The 21744-nt window shown below is 34.5% G+C and overlaps 1 protein-coding gene and 1 long non-coding RNA gene across 10 annotated transcripts in view; both read right to left on the bottom strand.

Annotated features, from left to right (window-relative positions):
* The window catches only part of LOC126768952 (poly(rC)-binding protein 3), a 247576-nt gene that overhangs the window by 19591 nt on the left and 206241 nt on the right, over nt 1–21744 (bottom strand). For 7 of the 8 annotated variants that reach the window (XM_050487436.1, XM_050487438.1, XM_050487443.1 and 4 more), the window contains 4 exons: nt 10612–10645; nt 2699–2910; nt 413–469; nt 17–133 (listed from right to left, as the gene is read on the bottom strand). In XM_050487436.1, coding sequence (XP_050343393.1) covers nt 17–133; nt 413–469; nt 2699–2779 — 255 coding nt within the window. In that variant the 5' untranslated portion in view covers nt 2780–2910; nt 10612–10645. Of the gene's footprint in view, nt 1–16; nt 134–412; nt 470–2698; nt 2911–3298; nt 3484–10611; nt 10646–21744 lie in introns of those variants that run through there. The other variant, XM_050487440.1, reaches the window with a different exon arrangement.
* LOC126769087 (uncharacterized) overlaps nt 1–21744 on the bottom strand; it is a 187439-nt gene that overhangs the window by 19591 nt on the left and 146104 nt on the right. The gene's annotated exons all lie outside the window — the stretch shown is intronic.

Genomic DNA, 21744 nt, shown 5'->3' with positions numbered 1-21744 from the left:
AAATATATATACAAACCTCTTCAAATTTCTTGCATATGAGTGTGAAAGCTTTGAATATAGCACTTGTGTTGCCAGTAACAGTAACAATTCGCTCTGGACAAGATCCATCTGATATATTGATTTTAGCTCCAGACTGAAAAAGAAAAAAAAAACGTCATATAATATATAATCATCATATTATCAATAAATATATAAAATTTATAAATAGAGATGATCATATGATATATTTTTTAATTTTGATAAACAAAATCGAGTTGTCAATGTTTTTAATGAATTATAAAAGTGATATATAGTGAGTACAACTACGAATGTTTAAATTACATTTTTTATTTTTTTTTATTTAATATCATATTAAAAGTTTAAATTCAATAATAGTTATGATTCAGAATTAATAAACATTTGTTTTGCTCACCTCTTCTCTGAATCTCTTAACAATTTCGCCTTTTTTTCCAATGATGCTGCCAACCTCCTGTACAACAAAAAAAAATTATTTAGTAACAAAATATGACATTATATTTCGTTTAAATAATTATCTAGATAGTCAGTTATTAATTCACTTAGCATTGGCGAGTATTGTGCAACAAGCGCACGTATAATTAATGCAACTGCACGAAGATTTATATCATACAAAAGATTTCCTGTCTGGGATCTACTAATAGATGCAGCATAGCAATTCTTTACAGCAATAATAGTATCAGGGATGCACAATGACAGTTTTAGAGTGTCGGCGACGTAACTCCGGCTTGTTCCTGGCATCAACGCTAGTTGACTTCTGTAGTATGTGAACAATGCACATGCGTCAGTCTAGCTTCTCAAGTAATACATCTTAAACGACGCAAATAGAAGTGGGATTGATGGCGAAAGTATTTATTAGTTCAAAGAACCTTACACTTAAACATTATACAGTTTGTTCAAGCTAAATTATTATACATTTTAATGCAAGCATGCAAATATATATTGAGCTCACAAACAAGGTCAAGCTGTGCTTTGTTTGTGAGTCTTGTTGTCATAAAGAAGATACATATTTACAAGTGTGTGGAGTTGTAAGGTAAAATAGGCAATAAGACTTGATACTAAAGACAAATTGCATGCATGCAGTCTAAGTGAATCACGATTGTAAATAAAAAAACTAAACAGACATGAAAGATAAGAAAGGGCTACAAATGGTGAGTATTACTTACATTATTTCAATTAGAAAGAAAAAGATACAAATCAAAATGTTCAATCAACAGGGAGAGTGCCAATAACTGGCGAGATGCCAGGTATACTTTATATTGGATTACAGCCAATTAAAACTGGATACTAGACATATAACATAGGTAGAGGTTCACATCGATACATTTCACGGCTGAGACACATTTAAGTGTTTAATTAGAAACTATTCAGATACGGTTTATGAACACAATAAAAATAGTTCCTTGAAGTGTTTTGCAGTTTTCTACTTTTGATTATTTCTATTTATACTGATAATACTTAATTATTACTTCACTATAAATTATTGTTTTCATTTATGTTATGGTCATTGGAATGAATTTCCTTTGTCAAAAACAAAGGAATTTTATTTCATATCATATTGATCCTTAATAAAAAAAAAACGAATACTAATTTAATTAATTATGTTAAAGAATATTTGTTTCGTCATTTTTTGAAATGGAATGTTGTAACTAAACATGACTCACTTTATTTACAATTCATTTTTATTTTAAAACTAATTATTAAAAAATCCAAATTAAGTATCCATTAATATTTTAAAATAAAGAATAATATTATACATTAAATTTGTTGGTAAGTTTAATACAATTGAAATAAGGTTATAATTTAGTAAATGACTTCTTTTTTTTAACTCATATTTTGTTTTTAATTACATGCAACAACATATACATCTGCTAACAATGACTGATTGATAAAAAAATATTCCCTTATAAATTAATTTGTTAGTTTTTCAAATAAACTGCTATTGTTGTAAGGAATGTTAACTATCTCAATTATCATTCTACTTATTGATTGTCTGATTGTAAAATAGATCTGACTTTACACATTTTCTAAATAATTAATGGAAAGTTAAAGCATAGAATATTATGTTTTTACAGTTATGTAATGATACTTTGCTTATAGGTTAATAATTAAAGTAAGAAGATATTTTTTTGTTCTTTAAATAGATACAAAAACCTATTCTAAGCAAGCAAGCGAGGTAATATATAAAGAGGATTTTATGTTAGGCATCCATACAAGTGTTTTTTTCTAACAAGATTTAAATATCAATGTCATGTAAGATTAACATACTTTAGAGTCATACAACTCATTTTAAAAGACAATTATTGTGAATATTATTGGTCTATTAATAATTAGTTTAATTATAAAATGTTGACCTTTTTTTTTGATTTCTGTTTATGCTTTCTTTCTAACATAATTAATTTCAAAACATAAAAAAAACTTTTCAATAAAACATGACAATACAATATTACATGACATCTGCAATGTGGTAAGCATATCATATTTTATTGGAAGGAAGTAAAATGAATTATACATAACTTATATTGGATATAAGTCAAATGTCTAATCTATAAATAGCCTCATATTATTATAAAGATAAGGAAATATAGAAGAAGGTAAAGTGCACACTTTTACATAAAATATGAATTGAATTTAAGCGAAAACATCCTGTATTTGATATTATTTTTAGTGCAAACATGCTTACCTTCCCCTGCATAATCAATCTGATAGTGAGGGTAACTTTGGAGTCCTCTTCATGGAGAGTGGGGGCTTTCTCCAGATCCATGCTGGAAGAGGTGTCCGTTGTATCTCGTGGAATTTTGGCTGCGTACAGGGCTACGTGTGGGCAGGGGACACTCCACTCAATCTAATGGCTGGGACTCTGGGGCTCTTGGCACGCACTGCAGGCAGGGTAAGCTGGAAAACAGGCGCACATCTCATGAGGAATATCCAAAGGTTTCGAGCGCTAAAGGTTCGGGGCATAGGAAATATTCCTCATTTTGAAGCGAAGCTAAATACCTAAGTATTTATTTACAGTGATTTTCTGTGGCAAGCGCAACGGAATGAGGGCGGCTAATGAGGATCTAGACGCTATTATAAGCTAACTTGTCCTAAGTCCGACCGGATTTTGCGGCTGTAATACGAGTCGACTCGCTCTGGTCCGCGGGACCGTTACTTGAACTCGGATACTGGTTCGCAACTCGCAACATAACCTCAGCGTCGCGCCTCATGGCTAGCCGACCGGGTTATCGATCCCGCAAATTCTAAACAAATCTTGACGACACTGACTTCGCAGCTTTCTTACCTCGTAGTTTATTCCGAAGAACAAAGATAACATAACAAATCTTAACACTAATATTATCACGAAGATTTGTATAAAATCACACTTATCACAATTTTTTTAATCACATTACTAAATTATAAAAATAATAAAATTCGACGCAGATGACGCGTCTATGTGAAGCTTGTAGTTGTCATAGACAACGAGACTTGTTTTGCTTTTACTTGACTTGAATGCTAGCTATTTCACTATTGAATCTGTGGCGTTTAACGATAATATGACAGCAACCAATGGGCTCATATCCAAAGACAAAGATTACAGCTGCGCTACTAATATTTTATTTGTTTCTGTTGATATATAAAGGCTGAGGTATAATTATAAATTTATTAGAGCCATTAAGCGCGGTACAACTTTTAATGCACTAGAAATGCTATTTTTTTAATTTGTACGATCTAAGTGTAAATTTACATTACATGTTATATATATTTTCTTTTTCAGATATATGAGGATGGGAACATATTATATTTTATTATTTATATTCATGTTGCAAGCTACGTATATATATTTGTACGTACAATTTATGATGATTACTAAATTTTGTTAAAGATGTTAGGTTACTATTGAGCTCACGGCTTCTTGAACGGGGGGCCCCGTTGGGTCGGGGCCCGTGGCATTTTGCCAGCCCTGCCACTCTATAGTTACGCCACTGCTAAACATATAATCTGCCGAAGGGTCTGTCGCCTAAATGTATTTAATAATTAATATGTTAATCTACTAAACGTAGAACGTAAGTGGAATAATTTTATTTGTAATTTTATGGAAAATAACTTTAACTATTTACTTTATTTATCTGGGGATGTATTTATTATCTATACGTCTATACTATCTTCTACACTTCTATACTAATATATAAAGGTCAAGAGTTTGTTTGTTTGATCCCACTAATCTTGGGAACTACTGTTTCGAATTGAATTTTTTTTATGTGTTGGATAGCCCATTCATCGAGAAAGGCTTTAGGCTATAGAACATCGCGCTACGAACAATAAGAGCGGAGCATCAATGAAAAATGTTGCAAAAACGGGAAAATTGATACTTTTTGAGAGCTCCAATTGCGAGCGCTATGTAAACGATTAAAGTTACGCAACAATCAATCATGTATAACGAAAACATTCATCTGGAAAAGTTCTAAAAAACAGTTCACGATGCATATGTCTATCTCTGAAGGTTGACTCACTATAATATTTTTTATGGTGATAATTTTTTTTCGAAGACGTTTTCATAAACATGGTATGAATTCTTATGAGATATCGAGATAAGATCATAAACAGTTTTTAGTTTTTTTTTAAAGTGTATAGGTTAAGTATGTCTTTCGTTTTGTCACCGCATATAATTTTTTCTCATTGTTTTGTTAAATTTATACTTAGTCGATTACTTCATAACAAGTATTTATTTTTTAAATACACAGATTTACCTTTCAGTTTTAATAGGACATAATTTCCTGTAAAGGTATCATTTGCAGTCACAATAAATAAAGCATAGGGACATAGACATAAGACATTCAAGTATGTCGGAATAGATTTAAGGGAATTCTGTTTTTCTCGTGGCCAATTGTATGTACTGGTGGTAGGGCTTTGTGCAAGCTCGTCTGGGTAGGTACCACCCACTCATCAGATATTCTACCGCAAAACAGCAATACTTGATATTGTTGTGTTCCGGTTTGAAGGGTGAGTGAGCCAGTGTAATTACAGGCACAAGGGACATAAAATCTTAGTTCCCAAGGTTGGTGGCGCATTGGCTATAAGCGATGGTTGACATTTCTTACAATGCCAATGTCTAAGGGGGTTTGGTGACTACTTACCATCAGGTGGCCCATATGCTCGTCCACCTTCCTATTCTATAAAAAAAAAAAAATGTTTCCCTATCTAGATCCGGGTGCGACGAAAACCAATTAATAAAAGTAAAAATTTTGTACATACTGAAATATTATAAGTTTGCTCTTAGTGATTTTTTAAATATATGTATATATATACATATTCATTTAAAACGTTTTAAGTAAGTTAATATTGTTTATTACACTTTGACACTGAAACCGGTAGTTGTAAAAATATTACGAGATATATGTATTTGATTAAACGCGTGAGAACATAATTATGCAGGGTGACTTACGACGTATTAGTCTAGTACGAATATGTCGGTTGGCGAATGTCTGTCTCATTGGTTAAAAACTACCTCGGAATCAAATCCTTTTTTTATCTGTACGAAATCGGGTCAGATTCTTTTTTGTAAATAAAAGAAATAATTACTCAATTGAATAAATTGTAAATATATCTAAAGATCGATACGCCGTTTGATGCCAGGTTCATAGCGCTGCCTGTTTCTTGTATCGAAATACAACCAGAGTTCTTTGTATATTGGCCTTAGCCACTGATGTACCTTGTACTCAACCTAATCTATTGAATAAAAAATGACTTTACAGTCCAAATTTCTCAGCATATATGTATATGTATGTGTATTTCGTAAGGTATTATTGAATTTTTTTATAAAAAAGGGAGAGTTTAGGTACTCTTAATATAGCATAGTAAGATATTTTTTAATGTTTTATTACAATTTTTATATTTGGTGATAAAAATAGTATATTTATTATGTTTCAAAAATAATAACTTTGCATTTAACAAACTTTTCTCCAGACCTGTTTTATTGGAAGAAAATTTTATTACGTCTTCAATTTATTTTTATTTTGTGTAGTGACGGTTAGAAATAGACTTACCAGCAAAAAAAAGAGTCACAAATAGTGTAATAAAATTGGAATGTCGTTTATTTAATTTTGCGTATTTTGCATATAATTTATACGCTTAAACTTGAAACAAGACTACCTACCTCTGTAAAACTCAAATTGCGCGCAGGACGATTTTATTTATTATGTTTTTTAATTAAATTAGTATACATGTATTTCAAAGTTTTCAGAAATTTCACCCAAACGGGTAACAATTTTTTTGGTTTTGTTGTGTTAGAACGGTCGAATATACATTCGCTAAAAAAAATTCATTCACAGAATTCTGGGTGCAAATAACGAAATGCAAAATACACAATGTATTAACATCAATATTATCTTCTAGGTGTATGTTATATTTTTTTAAGCGAATTTCACAATGTTAGTGTAGTTTGTATAAAGAAAATGTTTTCCATTATTGCCATGTGCACCACTTAATTGTTCTAATCTTTAGATTAGCTTAGTCTCGAAGCTATATCTCAACATGAGCCTCAATTCCTACAAATTTATTTCAGGATGTGCTCTAGAAGGGGTAGCTTTCATTCCCAGAATACCATCCATGAGAATACATCATTCGAATTTGAAAGTATGTAGTTCAACATGGCCGGCACTGATTTTAGTAAGAACTGTTATCACATGGACAGTTTTTATGTTGCATGCTCCAGAGTGAGCTCTGCGAGTAACTTAGTAATTTTAGCCAAATTTTATGTAAGTAATATGTATGTATGATTGTATGTATATAAATTGTAATATTTGAATCGCTGACCCTGATATTACAATGAATATTAGTTTCGGAGTCAAACGTCCACCACCTATGTTGCTTTTGTAAAAACCCTAGATTTAGATAAATCTGCCAACTAATATTGTGTACATGTTATTGGGTGTAAATAAAATTTATTATTATTTATGTTATAGGTAGCCCGACAGGTGGGCCACTTAATGTTACCTAAGTGATTAAAACCGTCCTTAAACATTGGTGATGTATGAAATATTACGAAAGATTGATTACTTACATCGCTAATGCGCCACCAATTTTGAGAACCAAGATGTTATATCTTTTGTGGCTGTAGTTACACTGTGTTACTCATCCTTCAAACCGCACTGCAACCATAGTAAGTATTGCTGGTCAGCTGTTGGATATCTGATGAGTGGGTGGTACTTACTCAGACGGGTTTGCAAAAAGCCGTTACAAAGAGGTTTCAATTAATTATAAATAAAGTTTTCAGTGAGTTGAATAGTTTTGTTTAACCTAAATTTGATAGAATAATATATATATTGGTACGCTTGCTCATTTACAGTATTAACTATATCTAACGGCGTGGATGCCGGGGTATTTAAACAACAGAATCGTAGATCGGAAGATTTATATAAAATATTTCTTTCTTCAAGCCATTTGTCACTATAAAATATATTAAGTAAAACTACATGGACATCACAATAACTTCACTATTGATTTTTAAAAAAATAATCATCAATCTGAAAATAAAAGAAACCACTTAACCTTACTTTTTTCTAACCAGAATGACATTTCATGCTTCTTATCTTAAAATCAATTCCAAACAATCATTTATCCTTTCCTAATACTTAAGCGCGAGCGAAGCCGCGGGCAACAGCTAGATTAGTATAATATTCGTATCAATTTCTCTGAGCAAATCATATTCTATATTCATCAAAGCGAGATAATTCAGACGTTCTTAACGTAACGTTCCTTAACCTATTTTTTATACGCTTCAATTTTGAAAATTATTGTTTGACGTAGATTGTCTTAGGAGGTAAATGTGTAATATTTCGGTTTCATGTTTTTGTGACATCAAGTAAATGCAGTCTTAATAATTTTTACTCAATAAATTACGCTCAGGCAGAGATGAGTGAGTTTAAATATGCGAGTCCACCTTTTGCGCGGGGTCCGTAGCAACTGCTACTTTTGCTACGTGGTTAATCCGGCACTGTACTCAGGTAAAGCCGATTTTTAGTGCTCTAGCGCATTATTTGCCTAGTGCGAAAGGTTATATTAAATTTTGCGCGGAGTTATCGATGAATCATGATTAGCGCCGCATAAAGACCTGCGCACATTTAAAATGGATTTAACTAAATAGTGAAGCAAAAAAAAACAAAGTTAAAACTATTATTATTTTTCATATAGTCATAACTTTTTACTGACAACTTACTCTCTGTTTAGTGGACTATAAGTCAACATAGGTCTCGTATATTTGGACCACTTTTTTTCATTCTCCTTTTGTAGAAAACAAAGAGTATACAATCATTTATACAGTTAGGAATAGTTTCTCGTTCTCTCTGTATATTGACGTGTATTTATATTTCTTACTTATAGCTTACATGAAAAGTATTTACTGGAAGAATTTATAGTAACTGCTCTTAAATGTCTATTATATTATTAGTTTAAATAATGTATCTTTATTTAGTTGATTTTTTTTATTGTAACTAACTATTGCATCATCTCTCAGCGTGCGCGAACATCAGGGCGATGGAATTGGTGATTGAGACTGGTTGATATTTTATCAATCAACTCTTTTTTTTTCAAATATTCATTTTGTTGTGTTTTTGAAATTCAAATTTGATGACATAACTGAAGCTCTTGCCTATTGTGTTATACGTACTTTGAAAATGACCTTTCATTTTACTGCCTCTACTTTGGATTGCAAATTCAACCTAGGAATCGTGACATTATTAAATTAACTGACAACTATTCTTAAGGAAATCACTGTAAGCGAAAATGTTAGTTGGGCAGTCTCTAGAGGCTTTTGTTAACAAAGTCAGAAAATTATGTTGATTGTTGGAGGGCCCGTTTATTAACAATAACCACTTTCATTACTTGTGACTGACTGTATTAGATAAGGAATTGTCACAAGAACAATATAAAATATATATCTATAGCCTGTTACCATACCATACCAACTACAGGAGGAGAAAGACAAATAAAAACCTTTGACTTTGAATGCATTATCATTGGTTCTTGAAATCTATGATTTATTTGAATTATTGATTTGCGAAAAAAAAGAAAACGTTTTGAATGTCGATGAAGTTTTTATCGGATTTTTGGAAGTAAAATAAAAAGGGATATAAATAGTTAATTGGAATAGTGTTATATTATAAATACTGACATTACATTAATCAAGAACTATTTGTGGTGCATAATGAGTACTATAAACATGTAATACGTTATTTTTTTATTTTTTTATAACCCAAGGTGGGTTACATTTTTGCAATTTTCGTAGTGATACCTTTTTTATTCTAAATTAGAATAAAGTCTATGTTACCTGTTAATAGCTTTCTGTGGTTGAAAGATTTTTTAAATAGTGTTTTTGAGTTTATCCATGAAAAAAAAAACAAACAAAAAATCAAATTTTACCTCTTTTATAATATTAGTATAGATAATGAGATTGATAAAGCCGATAGAGTACCTAACTCTAAAAATAAATAATATAAACAATACATAAAGGATCAGAGGACATCGTCGTTGATAATTAATTCTAGGATTAAACTCGTCCTCAAAAATAATAATTTTGGTCACGTTGCGTATTCAGCGGTCCACTGTGTCCACATCGTGATGACATATGATAAATTTATACAGAATGAATTGCCGTCGCCATGCCAGAACAGCCGGGCATCGGACATACAAAAGGTTATTATTGTTGGTGACTCTCAATTTAACATTGGAACGAAACGGAATCAATTAGTTTGCGTACCCTTTCGATTTTTTTTTAGAATGACGTACATTTTAAATTAATCCCTTCAACGGAATTTGGACGGGATACTCAATATTATTTCAATCGTCATTGTTGTAGATGTTTTGAGAAAAGGTACTAGTTTTACTCTTTAATTATTATAACAAGCATATAAATATAATATGTATTATAGAATATTATATTACATGACATATTTAAAACATTAAACACTAAATGCTGATGAAATTCTGCTATTATTAGTTTTAGCATTCTTATTGCACCTACATACCTTTTTTCATATTATTGCAACAAGATTTTTAGTAGACACGAGGATGATATTAATAGACATGTATATTTCCGTTACAGCTAAACAATATGTATTTTAGCGTAACAATTTACTACGACGTAAGTTATCTGTGATTTCGTTGAAAACATTGCAGTCATGTGATAGCGTTCAACTAGACAGACAGCGTATTACTCATAACGAAATTTCCATATTTCACGCTACGCTACAAATGCGACCTGTCGTAAGGGTCTTTATTATGAATATTTATTTTAAGTTATTAATTTAACGTTAATGATTTCCTTCAGTAAATAATAATGATCACAGTAATACACACGGCGTACGGTAAGCAAAACATTGACATAAAGTTTTAATTAGTTTTTATATAATATAATTTCCTTTGTAAGATTGTTATTTATAAGAAAACAGTACATTTTTACCAAGATGCATCTATTATTATAGTATCAAAATATTATATTAATAAAAGTGCGAATATAAAATTGAAATAAAATCTAATATTGTTATTTATTTCTTTAATTTGAAAGTCAGGAATAATTATGTATGTATGTACTCTTAAATTTAAGAAATTGATACTTACATTTTATATCCAAGTTGATTGATGTCGTTCAAATCTGAAACAAAAAAAATACCGTCATTAAATGTCGTTAGATGTTTTTTCTTACTTTTTATTATTTTTATTAATACTATATAGTTATCATCATCATTAATAAGATGTTATATTTTTATATGTTAATATTTGACAAATTTATTTTGAAGGAATAAGGGAGCGGTATTCCTTCAAAAAAAATTTACTAATAGGACTAATATTAAATTATAAAATATATTTATTGAATGATAGATATTTAAATACATATAAATCTTGTACCTTCTAAAGCGGTTTTTCTAGATAAATAATATTAAGTGCAATTTTAAGCTTTATAAAGTTCTGTTATTAGTTTTTATTTTAAATAGTTAGACAATCAGGTCCTGCTTAACAAAAGCTCAGTTAACATTTTTCGTCACACAAAAAGTCCACGAGGATGAAGCCGACGATAAGGTTGAATATAAATATTTAAAAAAACTGGCACGTATCAGCAGGCATAAATAAAAAAAAAATATATATTTTTTTTTCGAACGTAAAACTAAGAAAACAAAAGAAAAGAGAAGAAAAAATAGTGACGTATTTTGTTTGTGAATAATATAATAAAATAAGTTGACAATAATATTTTAATATAAGTAATATTTTTATTGTGTGATTGTAAGAAAAAAGAAAGCAGGGTGAGTGTTAATAAAAATAATAAAATATATTTAAGTTTTGGAACATGAAAACCTAATTTAGCTCTTGAATCTAACATATATATATAATATAATTATTTGTGTTTATTTGTTGAAACTATGTACAGACATTTTTATAAAATACAAAATTAAAATAAAAAAGAACAAAATACACATTACAAATTTAAAAATAAACATAATCTTATTATTTTATTTGTATATCAAAATAATACGGCTAGAAAGATTAGATTATTCGGAAAAAGGGATTAAGCGGAATTCCTTGTAACAAAAATATATAATAAATACACAAGTACAAGTAATAAATTTTATTATTTGTTATTTTTAATGTATTTAATATAATAACTTATGAGAGTGATATTTTAAATTTAATTAAAACAAAATATCATATATTGCTAAATCGATGACAGTCGTTTAGTTCTCCTTTATTTTTTATATCGTCGGGAAAAATATTTTTTTAACTTTATTACCAAACAATACCAATGACGTTTTGAAACCGATTATATTTTTATTAAATCAAATACAATTTATAAATGTGTGATTATTAAATGCATTAAGTGAAGTACATAAATAAGTATTTCTAAGCAAATAAATTAACGAGAGCTAAAAAATATTTGCTTTGTATAACACAAATCGTGTTCCTGATTAGCGCTTGGGAAAGCAAATACGAGTAAACTATTTATTTTAATAGGCAAGGGACATAATATCTTCGGTTCCATTGGCGGGCGTCTCAGAATTAAGTCTGACATTTTTATATATCAATAGTGATGTATAAAAATCTTAGACTTAAATTGAATTTTTATCTGAATACTGGAAGAATAAGATGGTAATCTATAATTAAGGAAGCATTAATACAATAGGCGTCATCTTTCTTCAGAACTCTAAGCAATTTAACTTAATAATCCACTAGCATAGCCCACTTCTCAATTTAAATAAACGGATTTTATTCTTTTATCTTTCATTGTTCTGTTTTTAAAGCAGATCTATAAGAATATGACGATGTCATAATTATGCAATAAAAACAGCATAATTATTTGAATTGTGATTGTCGTAAAATTTTAAGAAAGAAGTGTTTCTTTCGTTTAATTTTATTTTTATGAAATAGATAGGTGGACTGGCAAATGCGGCACCTGATGGTAAGTGGTCACTACCGCCCATAGACATTGACGATGTAAGAAATATCAACCATTCCTTACATCGCCACCAACCTTGGGAACTAAGACATTATGTCTCTTGTGCCTGTAATTACACTGGCTCACTAACCATTTAAACCGGAACACAACAAAACTGAATATTGCTGTTTAGCGGTAAAATATCTTATGAGTGGGTGGTATCTACCTAGACGGGCTTGCACAAAGCCCTGTCACTAAGTAAAATTTAAATTTAACATCCACTGATTTAATAATTTAGTTTGGCTATGTATTCTATTAGTTTTTGTAATTTCTTCAAACCTAAATAAAAAGTAATATGCAAATATTATTATTGCTTTTTTATATACTGAGAGTAAAATAATATTTATCTAACCAAACATCTGCTGCCTCCACATAGGCAATCCCTGACTGACATATACGTGTAGTCTTTTTCTTTTGTGGAAACATACAGTTAATTTTACATGCATTAAATATTAATTAACTTGTACATAAACCAATCAAGTTTCCACTTAAAACTAATTCATATATGGCAGTAGAGTTAGAATATATTAAATATAAATATTCAAAAAGTTAAGTATATTTATGTAACGCTTATGGAAAGAAAAATATATATATTAATAGAAACGTTAAACAAAGGCACGGGCGCTTAATCTGTGAAGATTAAAATATATAAAAAAGTATTAATAATGTTGTAAGTTATTAAAATAATTTCCATCATGAAAAACCTTATTTTACGAGATTAAACAGATGCTATGAGAGAAGACGTATTAATTAGAATTGTACTTTTTATTCTTTTAAATTGAGTGTAATATAATATTACTATTAATAAAAACGCATTTTTGGCAATAAAATAACTAAAATTATTAAACGTGACTGAAAAAGTGGTTTCCATTATTATTATTATTTATATAATTACATAATTGTCATATTTGGTTTCTAATACGATTATTGTAATATAAGAACTTCGATGCCTTTATACTTCAATTACTTAATTACACACTAGATATGTTCTATAGAACTGCATTCTATTGTTTCACCGCAGGAATCCATGTGAGCAGCTAGGGTTGCATAGAGATATCGCATTCCCAACCGTGTTTACTGCGGAACCTATCTCAGATATCCCAAATAACATGATTGCTAGTACTCAATCTATCTGTCAAACTAACTCGATAATCTACATGCGTAATTGTTTAATTATATACAAGTATGTTACGCGAATTACATGAATTCATTTAATTTTAGACTAATCAAGTGCTGTTTACTTTTATATTCATTGATCCTCTTAATTTTTCAAACCTTTTTATCTTTTAATCGTTTTAAACTTGAAAGATACGGAAAACAAATATTTTTATAATTCTATCGAGAGAAATAACATTGATTTAACTTCGTATTTACTTCTAATTATATTGTTGTTTTCAATTAATTTATAAATGTAAACCAGCTCTTACTGTTTTAAGCAATTCGTGTAAAATTTGATCAGTATCAAACTTTACACAGTTTGCAATTCATTTAATATTGTAAAATTCCGATTTAATGTTTTTATTTACTTACTATAATTATATTATTTTAATGTACTCAGTGAGTACTCAAAACTTTTTTTAAAATAAAAGCGATATCGATAAAACATTTCCCATGGTTAGTGTTTACCTTATTAGTAACAATGTATGTACTGTTTAAATAAACGATTCGTTGCCTATTAACTATTTCTGGAACAGTCCTAGCTAACACAATATATGCTAGAACCTATGTATATGCAGTCAATTTCTAAGCGGAAACCAATCAATCGCTTGAATCGCTCGAGGATGTTTAAGTGGGTATATTATTCATTGGTTTCTCGGCCAAATCGCAAACCCAGCTATGTCAAGGAAAGGTTCGACGGTATGCATTTTGTTTGTTTTTGTCTGGATTTGTACAAACGTTATTTCATTTTAGATTGTGTTTAATATTCAATTGTGGCGATATGTGTATAGAATAAAGTTGATCGAAATTCCTTAAAAATAAATTTGCTAATTAAGTACATCTGATCGCTTATTAGGTATCAACTGAAAATTTAAGATTAAAGAAAGAGTAAATATTTTAAAATTCTCTAACACGAAAACAGTTCCAAGTTAACAACATTGTGCACTATCGTGCTACGTACCTTCTGGTGTTCCACGAAGGTAGATAGAAAGGTAGATAAGTCGAAATTGTTTTTAACTAAAAATTATTATTAATCAACAAAACAGTTGCTGTGTGCTTATTTGTGTTTTTTTTAATTTAATTTGACGTCGAATATAATATGAATTAGAGTAATTTGATACAAAGTATACCCTTTTTTCTATTTAGAAACTATAGTTTTCAATTTTGGTAATCAATTAGAAAAAAGACTTGTTTCCGAATTTCATAGTTAGTCACATCAAGCACTTTTATTATTTTTTTTATTTTATTTTATGTTAAATAACACTATGTATGTTTTATAGTCTTCATCAACTAACGAACATTGTTGCATATTGTCTACCTTCATTAGGTTTGGAAATTCATCAAAACTATAAATTATATACAGAAAGAAGCAAAGCTTTTATTTCTTTGTGAATGTAATTAAACAAAATACTACATCATAGTGGTTAGATGTTTATGGAAGAATAACATTATTTTAAAACAATTCATAAAGTTTATCATGTACGGAAATGTATTATTTTTTATATAAATGGACGTTATCGTATGTTTAGAAAACGTTCGTAAAAGTGAGTCGCCATTCTGATTTCAGGATGGTGGATAAATTCTACATAAATATATATTTTTTTAATATATGTATATTGATGGTTATTATAAAATGCATCTAAGTGTTAAATTAAATTGTTAAACTGAATATCAAATAATTGTACGTCTTGTTAAATTATAAAATAAAACTAATTCATTACAGCGTGATTTATCCGTACAAATATATAAGTAATTGAACACTAAATATTAATTATTTTTTAAATTCATTCACATCAAGGCAACCGTCCTTAGTAGAAATTTAACAATGTATTTCAGCTTAGAATATTTCACTACACTTTATTGCAACTTTTAATTGCTTCGACTGACTTGTCATGATATTCCGTGCCTGCCTGCATCTAATACTATCTAAATAACTTACTCGTAACTTCGCTAAAAGATATACTGTATAAATTTGTTTAAAAAAGTAACACATTTTTAGTAAAATAGTTCAAAAGGCAACAATTCAAGTAAAGATACAACAAGTCTTGTGAGCGAGAAATAGTTAATGATCCATTATTATTATATTACATATAATAAAAATGTAACTGATCGATGTCTATACTTTTTTTTTTATATGCGCCGGGATGGCGGGTAGAGTCATTTACTCTACTCCACCTGATGGTAAGTGGTAGTAGAGTCTAAACGCGACGACGGCCAGCACAGTCGGGAAGATGTTCTGTACTAGCCGTCCCCGCCTTGCCGGCCCGCAAGATGCCTCTTCACGCCTCGTTTGAAGGAACCCGGGTTGTAAGAGGAGGGGAACACGTGAGCTGGTAAGGAATTCCATTTTTTGGTAGTGCGATAAAGAAAGGAGTTGCCAAATTTCTTTGTGCGCGATGGAATTGATGTCACAGTTAGGCGGTGACATCGAGAACCAGCTCGCGTGGACTTAAGAAGGAAGGGGGAAGCAGGAATTAGAGAGAATAATTCCTCAGAGCACTCGCCGTGATACAGTCGATAGAAAGCGCTCAGTGCTGCTATCTCGCGACGCAATTGTAAAGGTTCAAGGGTGTTTGTAATCTTTACGTCGCCAAAAATGCGTACTACACGTCGCTGCAACCGGTCCAAGGCCTCCAGTAGGTACTTAGCGGAGCCATCCCAAAGGTGCGAGCAATATTCCACGCAAGACCGTACTTGTGTTTTGTATAACAGGCACAGTTGTTGTGGCGTGAAAAAACGCCGCACCTTGTTCAGAACTCCGAGTTTCCGTGAAGCTGTTTTTATAATAGCCTCGATGTAATCCCTTGGACTAAGGTCGCAGCGAACGTCTATCCCCAGCATGGCGATTTTGCTTTGTATCATCAGCGGTGTGCCACAGAGGGAGGGATGAGGGTAAAATGGTGACTTTTTCGCTGTGAGAGCGCATACCTGTGTTTTCTTGGCATTAAACTCAACAAGATTATCAGAACCCCATTTGGCGATGAGCTCTAACGTCCTATCGAGTTCAATAACAAGATTCTCCCGCCTCTCCTCAGTTTCCGCCCGCCCAGCCACTGCGCGTCCGTGGTATCCACCATGCACTGTTCTATCATCTGCATAGCAATGTATGTTCCCAAGAGAGAGCATATCATTGATATGCAAAAGAAAGAGTGTGGGAGATAGCACAGATCCCTGGGGGACCCCAGCATTCACTACATAGAATTGTGAAGCGCAACCATCTACTAAAAAACGAAGGCTACGCTTGTGTAGGAAGCTGGCAATCCAGGTGCATAGCTGAGCAGGCAGACCATATGCCTGTTGCTTGGAGAGAAGACTTCTGTGCCAGACCCTGTCGAAAACCTTGGAGATATCGAGGCTGACAGTCAACGATTCTCCATGCTTGTCGATAGCTTCACCCCAGAGGTGTGTTACGTACGCTAGAAGATCACCTGTGGACCATTTTGGTCGAAACCCGTACTGACGATCATTAATTAGACAGTGATCTTCTAGATAATGAATCAGTTGGTTGTTTAGAATCCGTTCCATCACCTTACAAAGTACTGAGGTGATAGCTATTGGTCGATAATTTGCCGGGTCAGACCGATTCCCTTTTTTGGGAACCGCTTGCACATTAGCTCTTCTCCAAGCCTCCAGCACACATTCCGAAGAGAGAGAAAGTTGGAACAAGCGCGTTAACACAGGAGACAGCACTGCCGCGCACTTCTTCAGCACTATGGCTGGTATTCCATCGGGACCGCTAGCTTTCTGTATATCAAGTGATTGCAGCTCCGCACGCACACCACGTTGCCTGATTTTGATGTCAGGCATCGTGTGGCCACATGAAGGTATTGTTGGTGGCTGCGCACTACAATCATCGATCACAGAGTTGTCGGCAAAGAGTTTAGCCAGGAGGTCGGCTTTCTCCTGCGGACTGTGAGCTAGCGATCCGTCCGGATTTCTGAGCGGTGGCAGCGAAGGTTGGCAGAAATTGTTTTGCACAGACTTGGTCAGACGCCAGAAGCTACGGGAGCCCCTAGGATGCGAAATAAGGTCATGACCAACCTATACAATGCGCTGTGCATCCGCTCTCGTGTATGCCTTCCTACAGGACTTGGAATTTTTATTGTAGTTTGCTTTCAGTGAGTCAATGTTAGATGCCCCGCTAATGCAGTCGTTGATCCACGCGCGATATGCCGCCTGCTTAGATAATACAGCGTTGTCACATTCACGAGTGAACCAACGGTTACGCGTACCCCTATTGATGAGATCTGAGCTAGGAATGTAGTATTCCATTCCTAACATGATCTCATCAGCAACAGCAGCGGCACTAGTCACTGTCGGGTCATTCCCACTGAAGCAACGTTCCTTCCAAGGGACTGACGCATAGCAATCGCGCATACCGTCCCAATCTGCCAACTTATAGTGCCAAACGCGACGTTTGCATACCGCTGATGGCGGCAGCTTGGCCTGTGGCACTTTGGTAGATATAAGGCCGTGATCCGAAGAACCAAGTGGAGCTTGAACCACAACCTGATATTCCACCGGGTGAGAAGTCAGCAGAAGATGCAGTAGAGAAGGCGCTTGCCCATCAATGTCTGGGATCCTGATGGGCTGATCAACCAGTTGGGTCAAGTCGTGTATGAGAGTAAAAGCATGAGCAGTTCTTCCAGCATGGTCAGTTTTGAGGGATTTCAACCATGATTCATGGTGAGCATTAAAATCCCCCCAAAAACCACCAATTCCGCTTTAGGAAACTGCTCTTGCGCAGCATCTGTCACCCGACTAAGATGGTCACATAATCGGCTTGTCTCCAAGTCACTATTATGGGATCTGTAGAAGCACACGTAGACTCGACTCTGACGAACCAGGTCCACACGTACCACCAACATGGAGAAGGAGTAGTCCTCCAAGCAGCGCAATCGGTGACAACAAACATCCGCCCTGACGAACAAGCATACTCCGGCTTTCGCTTTAAAAGATTCTTCAAGCATGTAGCCGGGATAGTTAAGGTAGCTGGTGTCGGCAGGGCGGAGTATTTGCGTCTCCGTGAGAAACAACATTGCTGGCCGTGCTGTCTTGAGATGGTGGTGGACAGCGTTGAGGTTAGCGTGGAGTCCTCGGATGTTAGAGAACTCGACCTCAAACAGCGTGGGTATGGTGGGGGTGTGCACCGTTGAACGACCGTTATTTCTTAGTTGCGTTACCATTTGGAAAAATAAGGAAAAGAGACGTGAAGCGAGCGATAGAAGTACATAGAAAATATTTGAGTATTATCAACGCAATAATTGCTAGATTTTTTGTCTGTTTATCTGTTGTTAAAATTAATTGTTTGTTTTTATTTCAATCAGTTTATAAATAAAAAAGTGTTAATTTAAAAAATGACGAACATTTATTCAATAAAAATGCTTTAAAATAACTGTTCAGTTTAATTGGCTGAAACTTTACCTACCTATAAATGATAGTCTGTAAAATGATGATGATTGAAAGTTTATAAGAACACAACAAAAGTAAAAAATGGTCCGAGATTTAGATACTTCCAATACAAGTTGAGCTCAGGTCTATATGATATTAAATCCATATAGGCCTCTGCATCTTTAACAGATGATTTAAGCGGCATCGCGAAGGCACTTGCGTTCATGACTGAAAAGACCAATGCGAGAGAGGATCCTTCGGCCGCACTTCCGACAAGTGTATGCGCCCCCAGATGGGCGGGGGTTTGAAGCCCGCTCATGACGCCTAGTGCGTTTTTCTTTTAGTAATTTAAACCAGGCATTGTCATGCTTTGATTGACCTTCGTGAATAAGGCGCCGCCACTTGGCACCGTCCTCTGCCAGTTCCTCCCATCGATTGCTAGGGATGTTAAACGCAACCATATCACGCTTAGCGCAATCTTTGTAACGGAGCATAGGCCGCCCAACAGACCTCTTTGCATCCACAACCTCTCCCATTAGTATTTGCCTTGGAAGACGAGTCTGCTTCATTCGATGCACGTGTCCCAGCCACCGTAACCGTTTTTTTTTTGAGAATGGCCATGATGCTAGGCAGCTGTGCCTCGCCTAGAACAGACTCGTTTGTTACGCGATCCTGCCATGTGATGCCCAGAATGTTCCGAAGACAGCGCAAGTGAAATGTGTTTAGTCGACGTTCTTGTTTTGCGTACGTTGTCCACGTTTCTGCTCCATACAAGAGTGTGCTTAGGACACATGATTGGTAAACAAACATTTTCGTTTTTACCGTAAGGTGTCTGTTATCCCAAGCCCTTGTACAGAGCCTCCCGAACGTAGAGGCTGCTTTGCCAATGCGGAAGTCGATCTCTGCATCAAGCGAGAGATTGCTCGACAAATGCGACCCAAGGTAGCAAAATTTGTTAACCACCTGTAAAGGTGCGCCGTTAAGCAAGATTACTGGTTGCTCTAAACATCCTTGCGCTAAAATAAAGGTCTTCTTGCAGTTTATGGACATTGAAAAGAGGTCGCACGCTCTGGCAAATTTGTCCATTAGACTCTGGAGTTGAGCTTGGTCATGAGCAACGAAGGCAGCGTCGTCAGCGAAGAGGAGACTATCTACAAATAGGTCCTCCCTGTGGCGTTTGGACTTGAGCATTGATATGTTGTACAGCCTACCATCGGTTCGCGTGTGTAAGTGGACGCCTTGCTGTTCATCTCCAAAAGCAACCTTCAGAAGCACCGAGAAGAATATTCCGAACAAGATGGGGGCCGGTGCACAGCCTTGACGAACACCACGGCGTACTTCGAATGGCGTGGATGTGTTGCCATTGTGCAGGACGGTGACTTCCATATCTTCGTGGAACGATTGCACTATCCTTAGGAGTTTTGGGGGCATCCAATTCTGACAAGAACCGAGTACAACCCCTGTCTGCTCACGGAGTCAAAAGACTTGTTTAGGTCTACAAATGCAATGACTAGGGGGGTATGTTGCTCCCTACACTTTTCTTGTAGCTGCTAGAAACGCGTGCTACGCTGGAGTGAGGCTTTTGCCTTCGTGAGATCTTCACGCGTCGCATCGCAAGGGTTAAGGCGAAAATTTAAAGCGGCTTGGCGTTTTGAGTCAATCAAGGGAAGTAAGTGCTTCTCGTTTTCTTGAAACCAGTCGTAAGATTTTGCTTTTTGATAGCCAAAAACCTTGCCTGCAGTGTCAGTGAGAAGAGACTTGACTTTTTCCCATTCGACTCGCGCTGATGCCGTACTGTCCCAAGTTGCAACTTCTTCACGGACGAGTTCCCCAAATGACTCCACTACTTCCATGTCCCGAGTCTTGAAAAGATTTATCTTTTTTCGACCGAGTGGCTTGGAAGAATGGACTCTCCTAGGGACAAGTCGGACTTTAGTAGCAACGAGGCTGTGATTGGTGTCGCAATCGGCACTGTGAAACGCCCGCGTGTGGAGCGTTTCCCGTAGATCCCTCCTTCTTGTAAGAGCAAGGTCTAATTGGTGCCAGTGTTTAGATCGAGGGTGCATCCACGAGACTTTCCGCATCATTTTGCCTTTAAAAAAGGTGTTGGTAACACACAGCTGGTGCCTTGAGCAAAACTCCAACAATCGTTGTCCGTTGTCGTTAAGCTTGCCTATGCCGTGTGCACCGAGGCATTCAGGCCAGGCTGATGTGCCCTGACCGACGCGGGCATTAAAGTCACCCAAAATGTGCAGTCTGTCAGTTGGATTCACCCTGCGCACTGTCTCATCGAGCTGACCGTAGAATTGATCCTTGGTCTCGGGTTTTGAACTAAGCGTCGGTGCATAAGCGGACAAACAAGCGTGATAAAGCCGCTTTTTGTATTTAGACGCAAGCCCATAATCCGCTCGGAAACGCCTACAGGTGTCTCTATGGCGTTGATGAGATGGTTTCGAACCGCGAAACCTACACCATGCTCTCGTGTTTCCAAGGAACTCTTGCCCTTCCAGTAAAAAGTGAGCTTCACGCAAAGACCCTTCGTCTTCAGTTCTGGTCTCTTGTAAGGCTACAATATCGATATTGAGCCTTTTAAGCTCCACGTCGATACTGTAAGTTTTGCGCAGTTCTTGGGCACAATCGGAGCTTCCGTAGGTGTTCGGGAAGCCTGTCCTCATCATTCGGACATTCCATGTCGCAAAGCGCATGTAAGCAGCATT

The sequence above is a fragment of the Nymphalis io genome, chromosome 6 (assembly GCF_905147045.1).
Source record: "Nymphalis io chromosome 6, ilAglIoxx1.1, whole genome shotgun sequence".
Classification (NCBI taxonomy): domain Eukaryota; kingdom Metazoa; phylum Arthropoda; class Insecta; order Lepidoptera; family Nymphalidae; genus Nymphalis; species Nymphalis io.
Note: the sequence above shows the minus strand (reverse complement) of the source record. Positions and strands in the feature narration are given on the sequence as shown.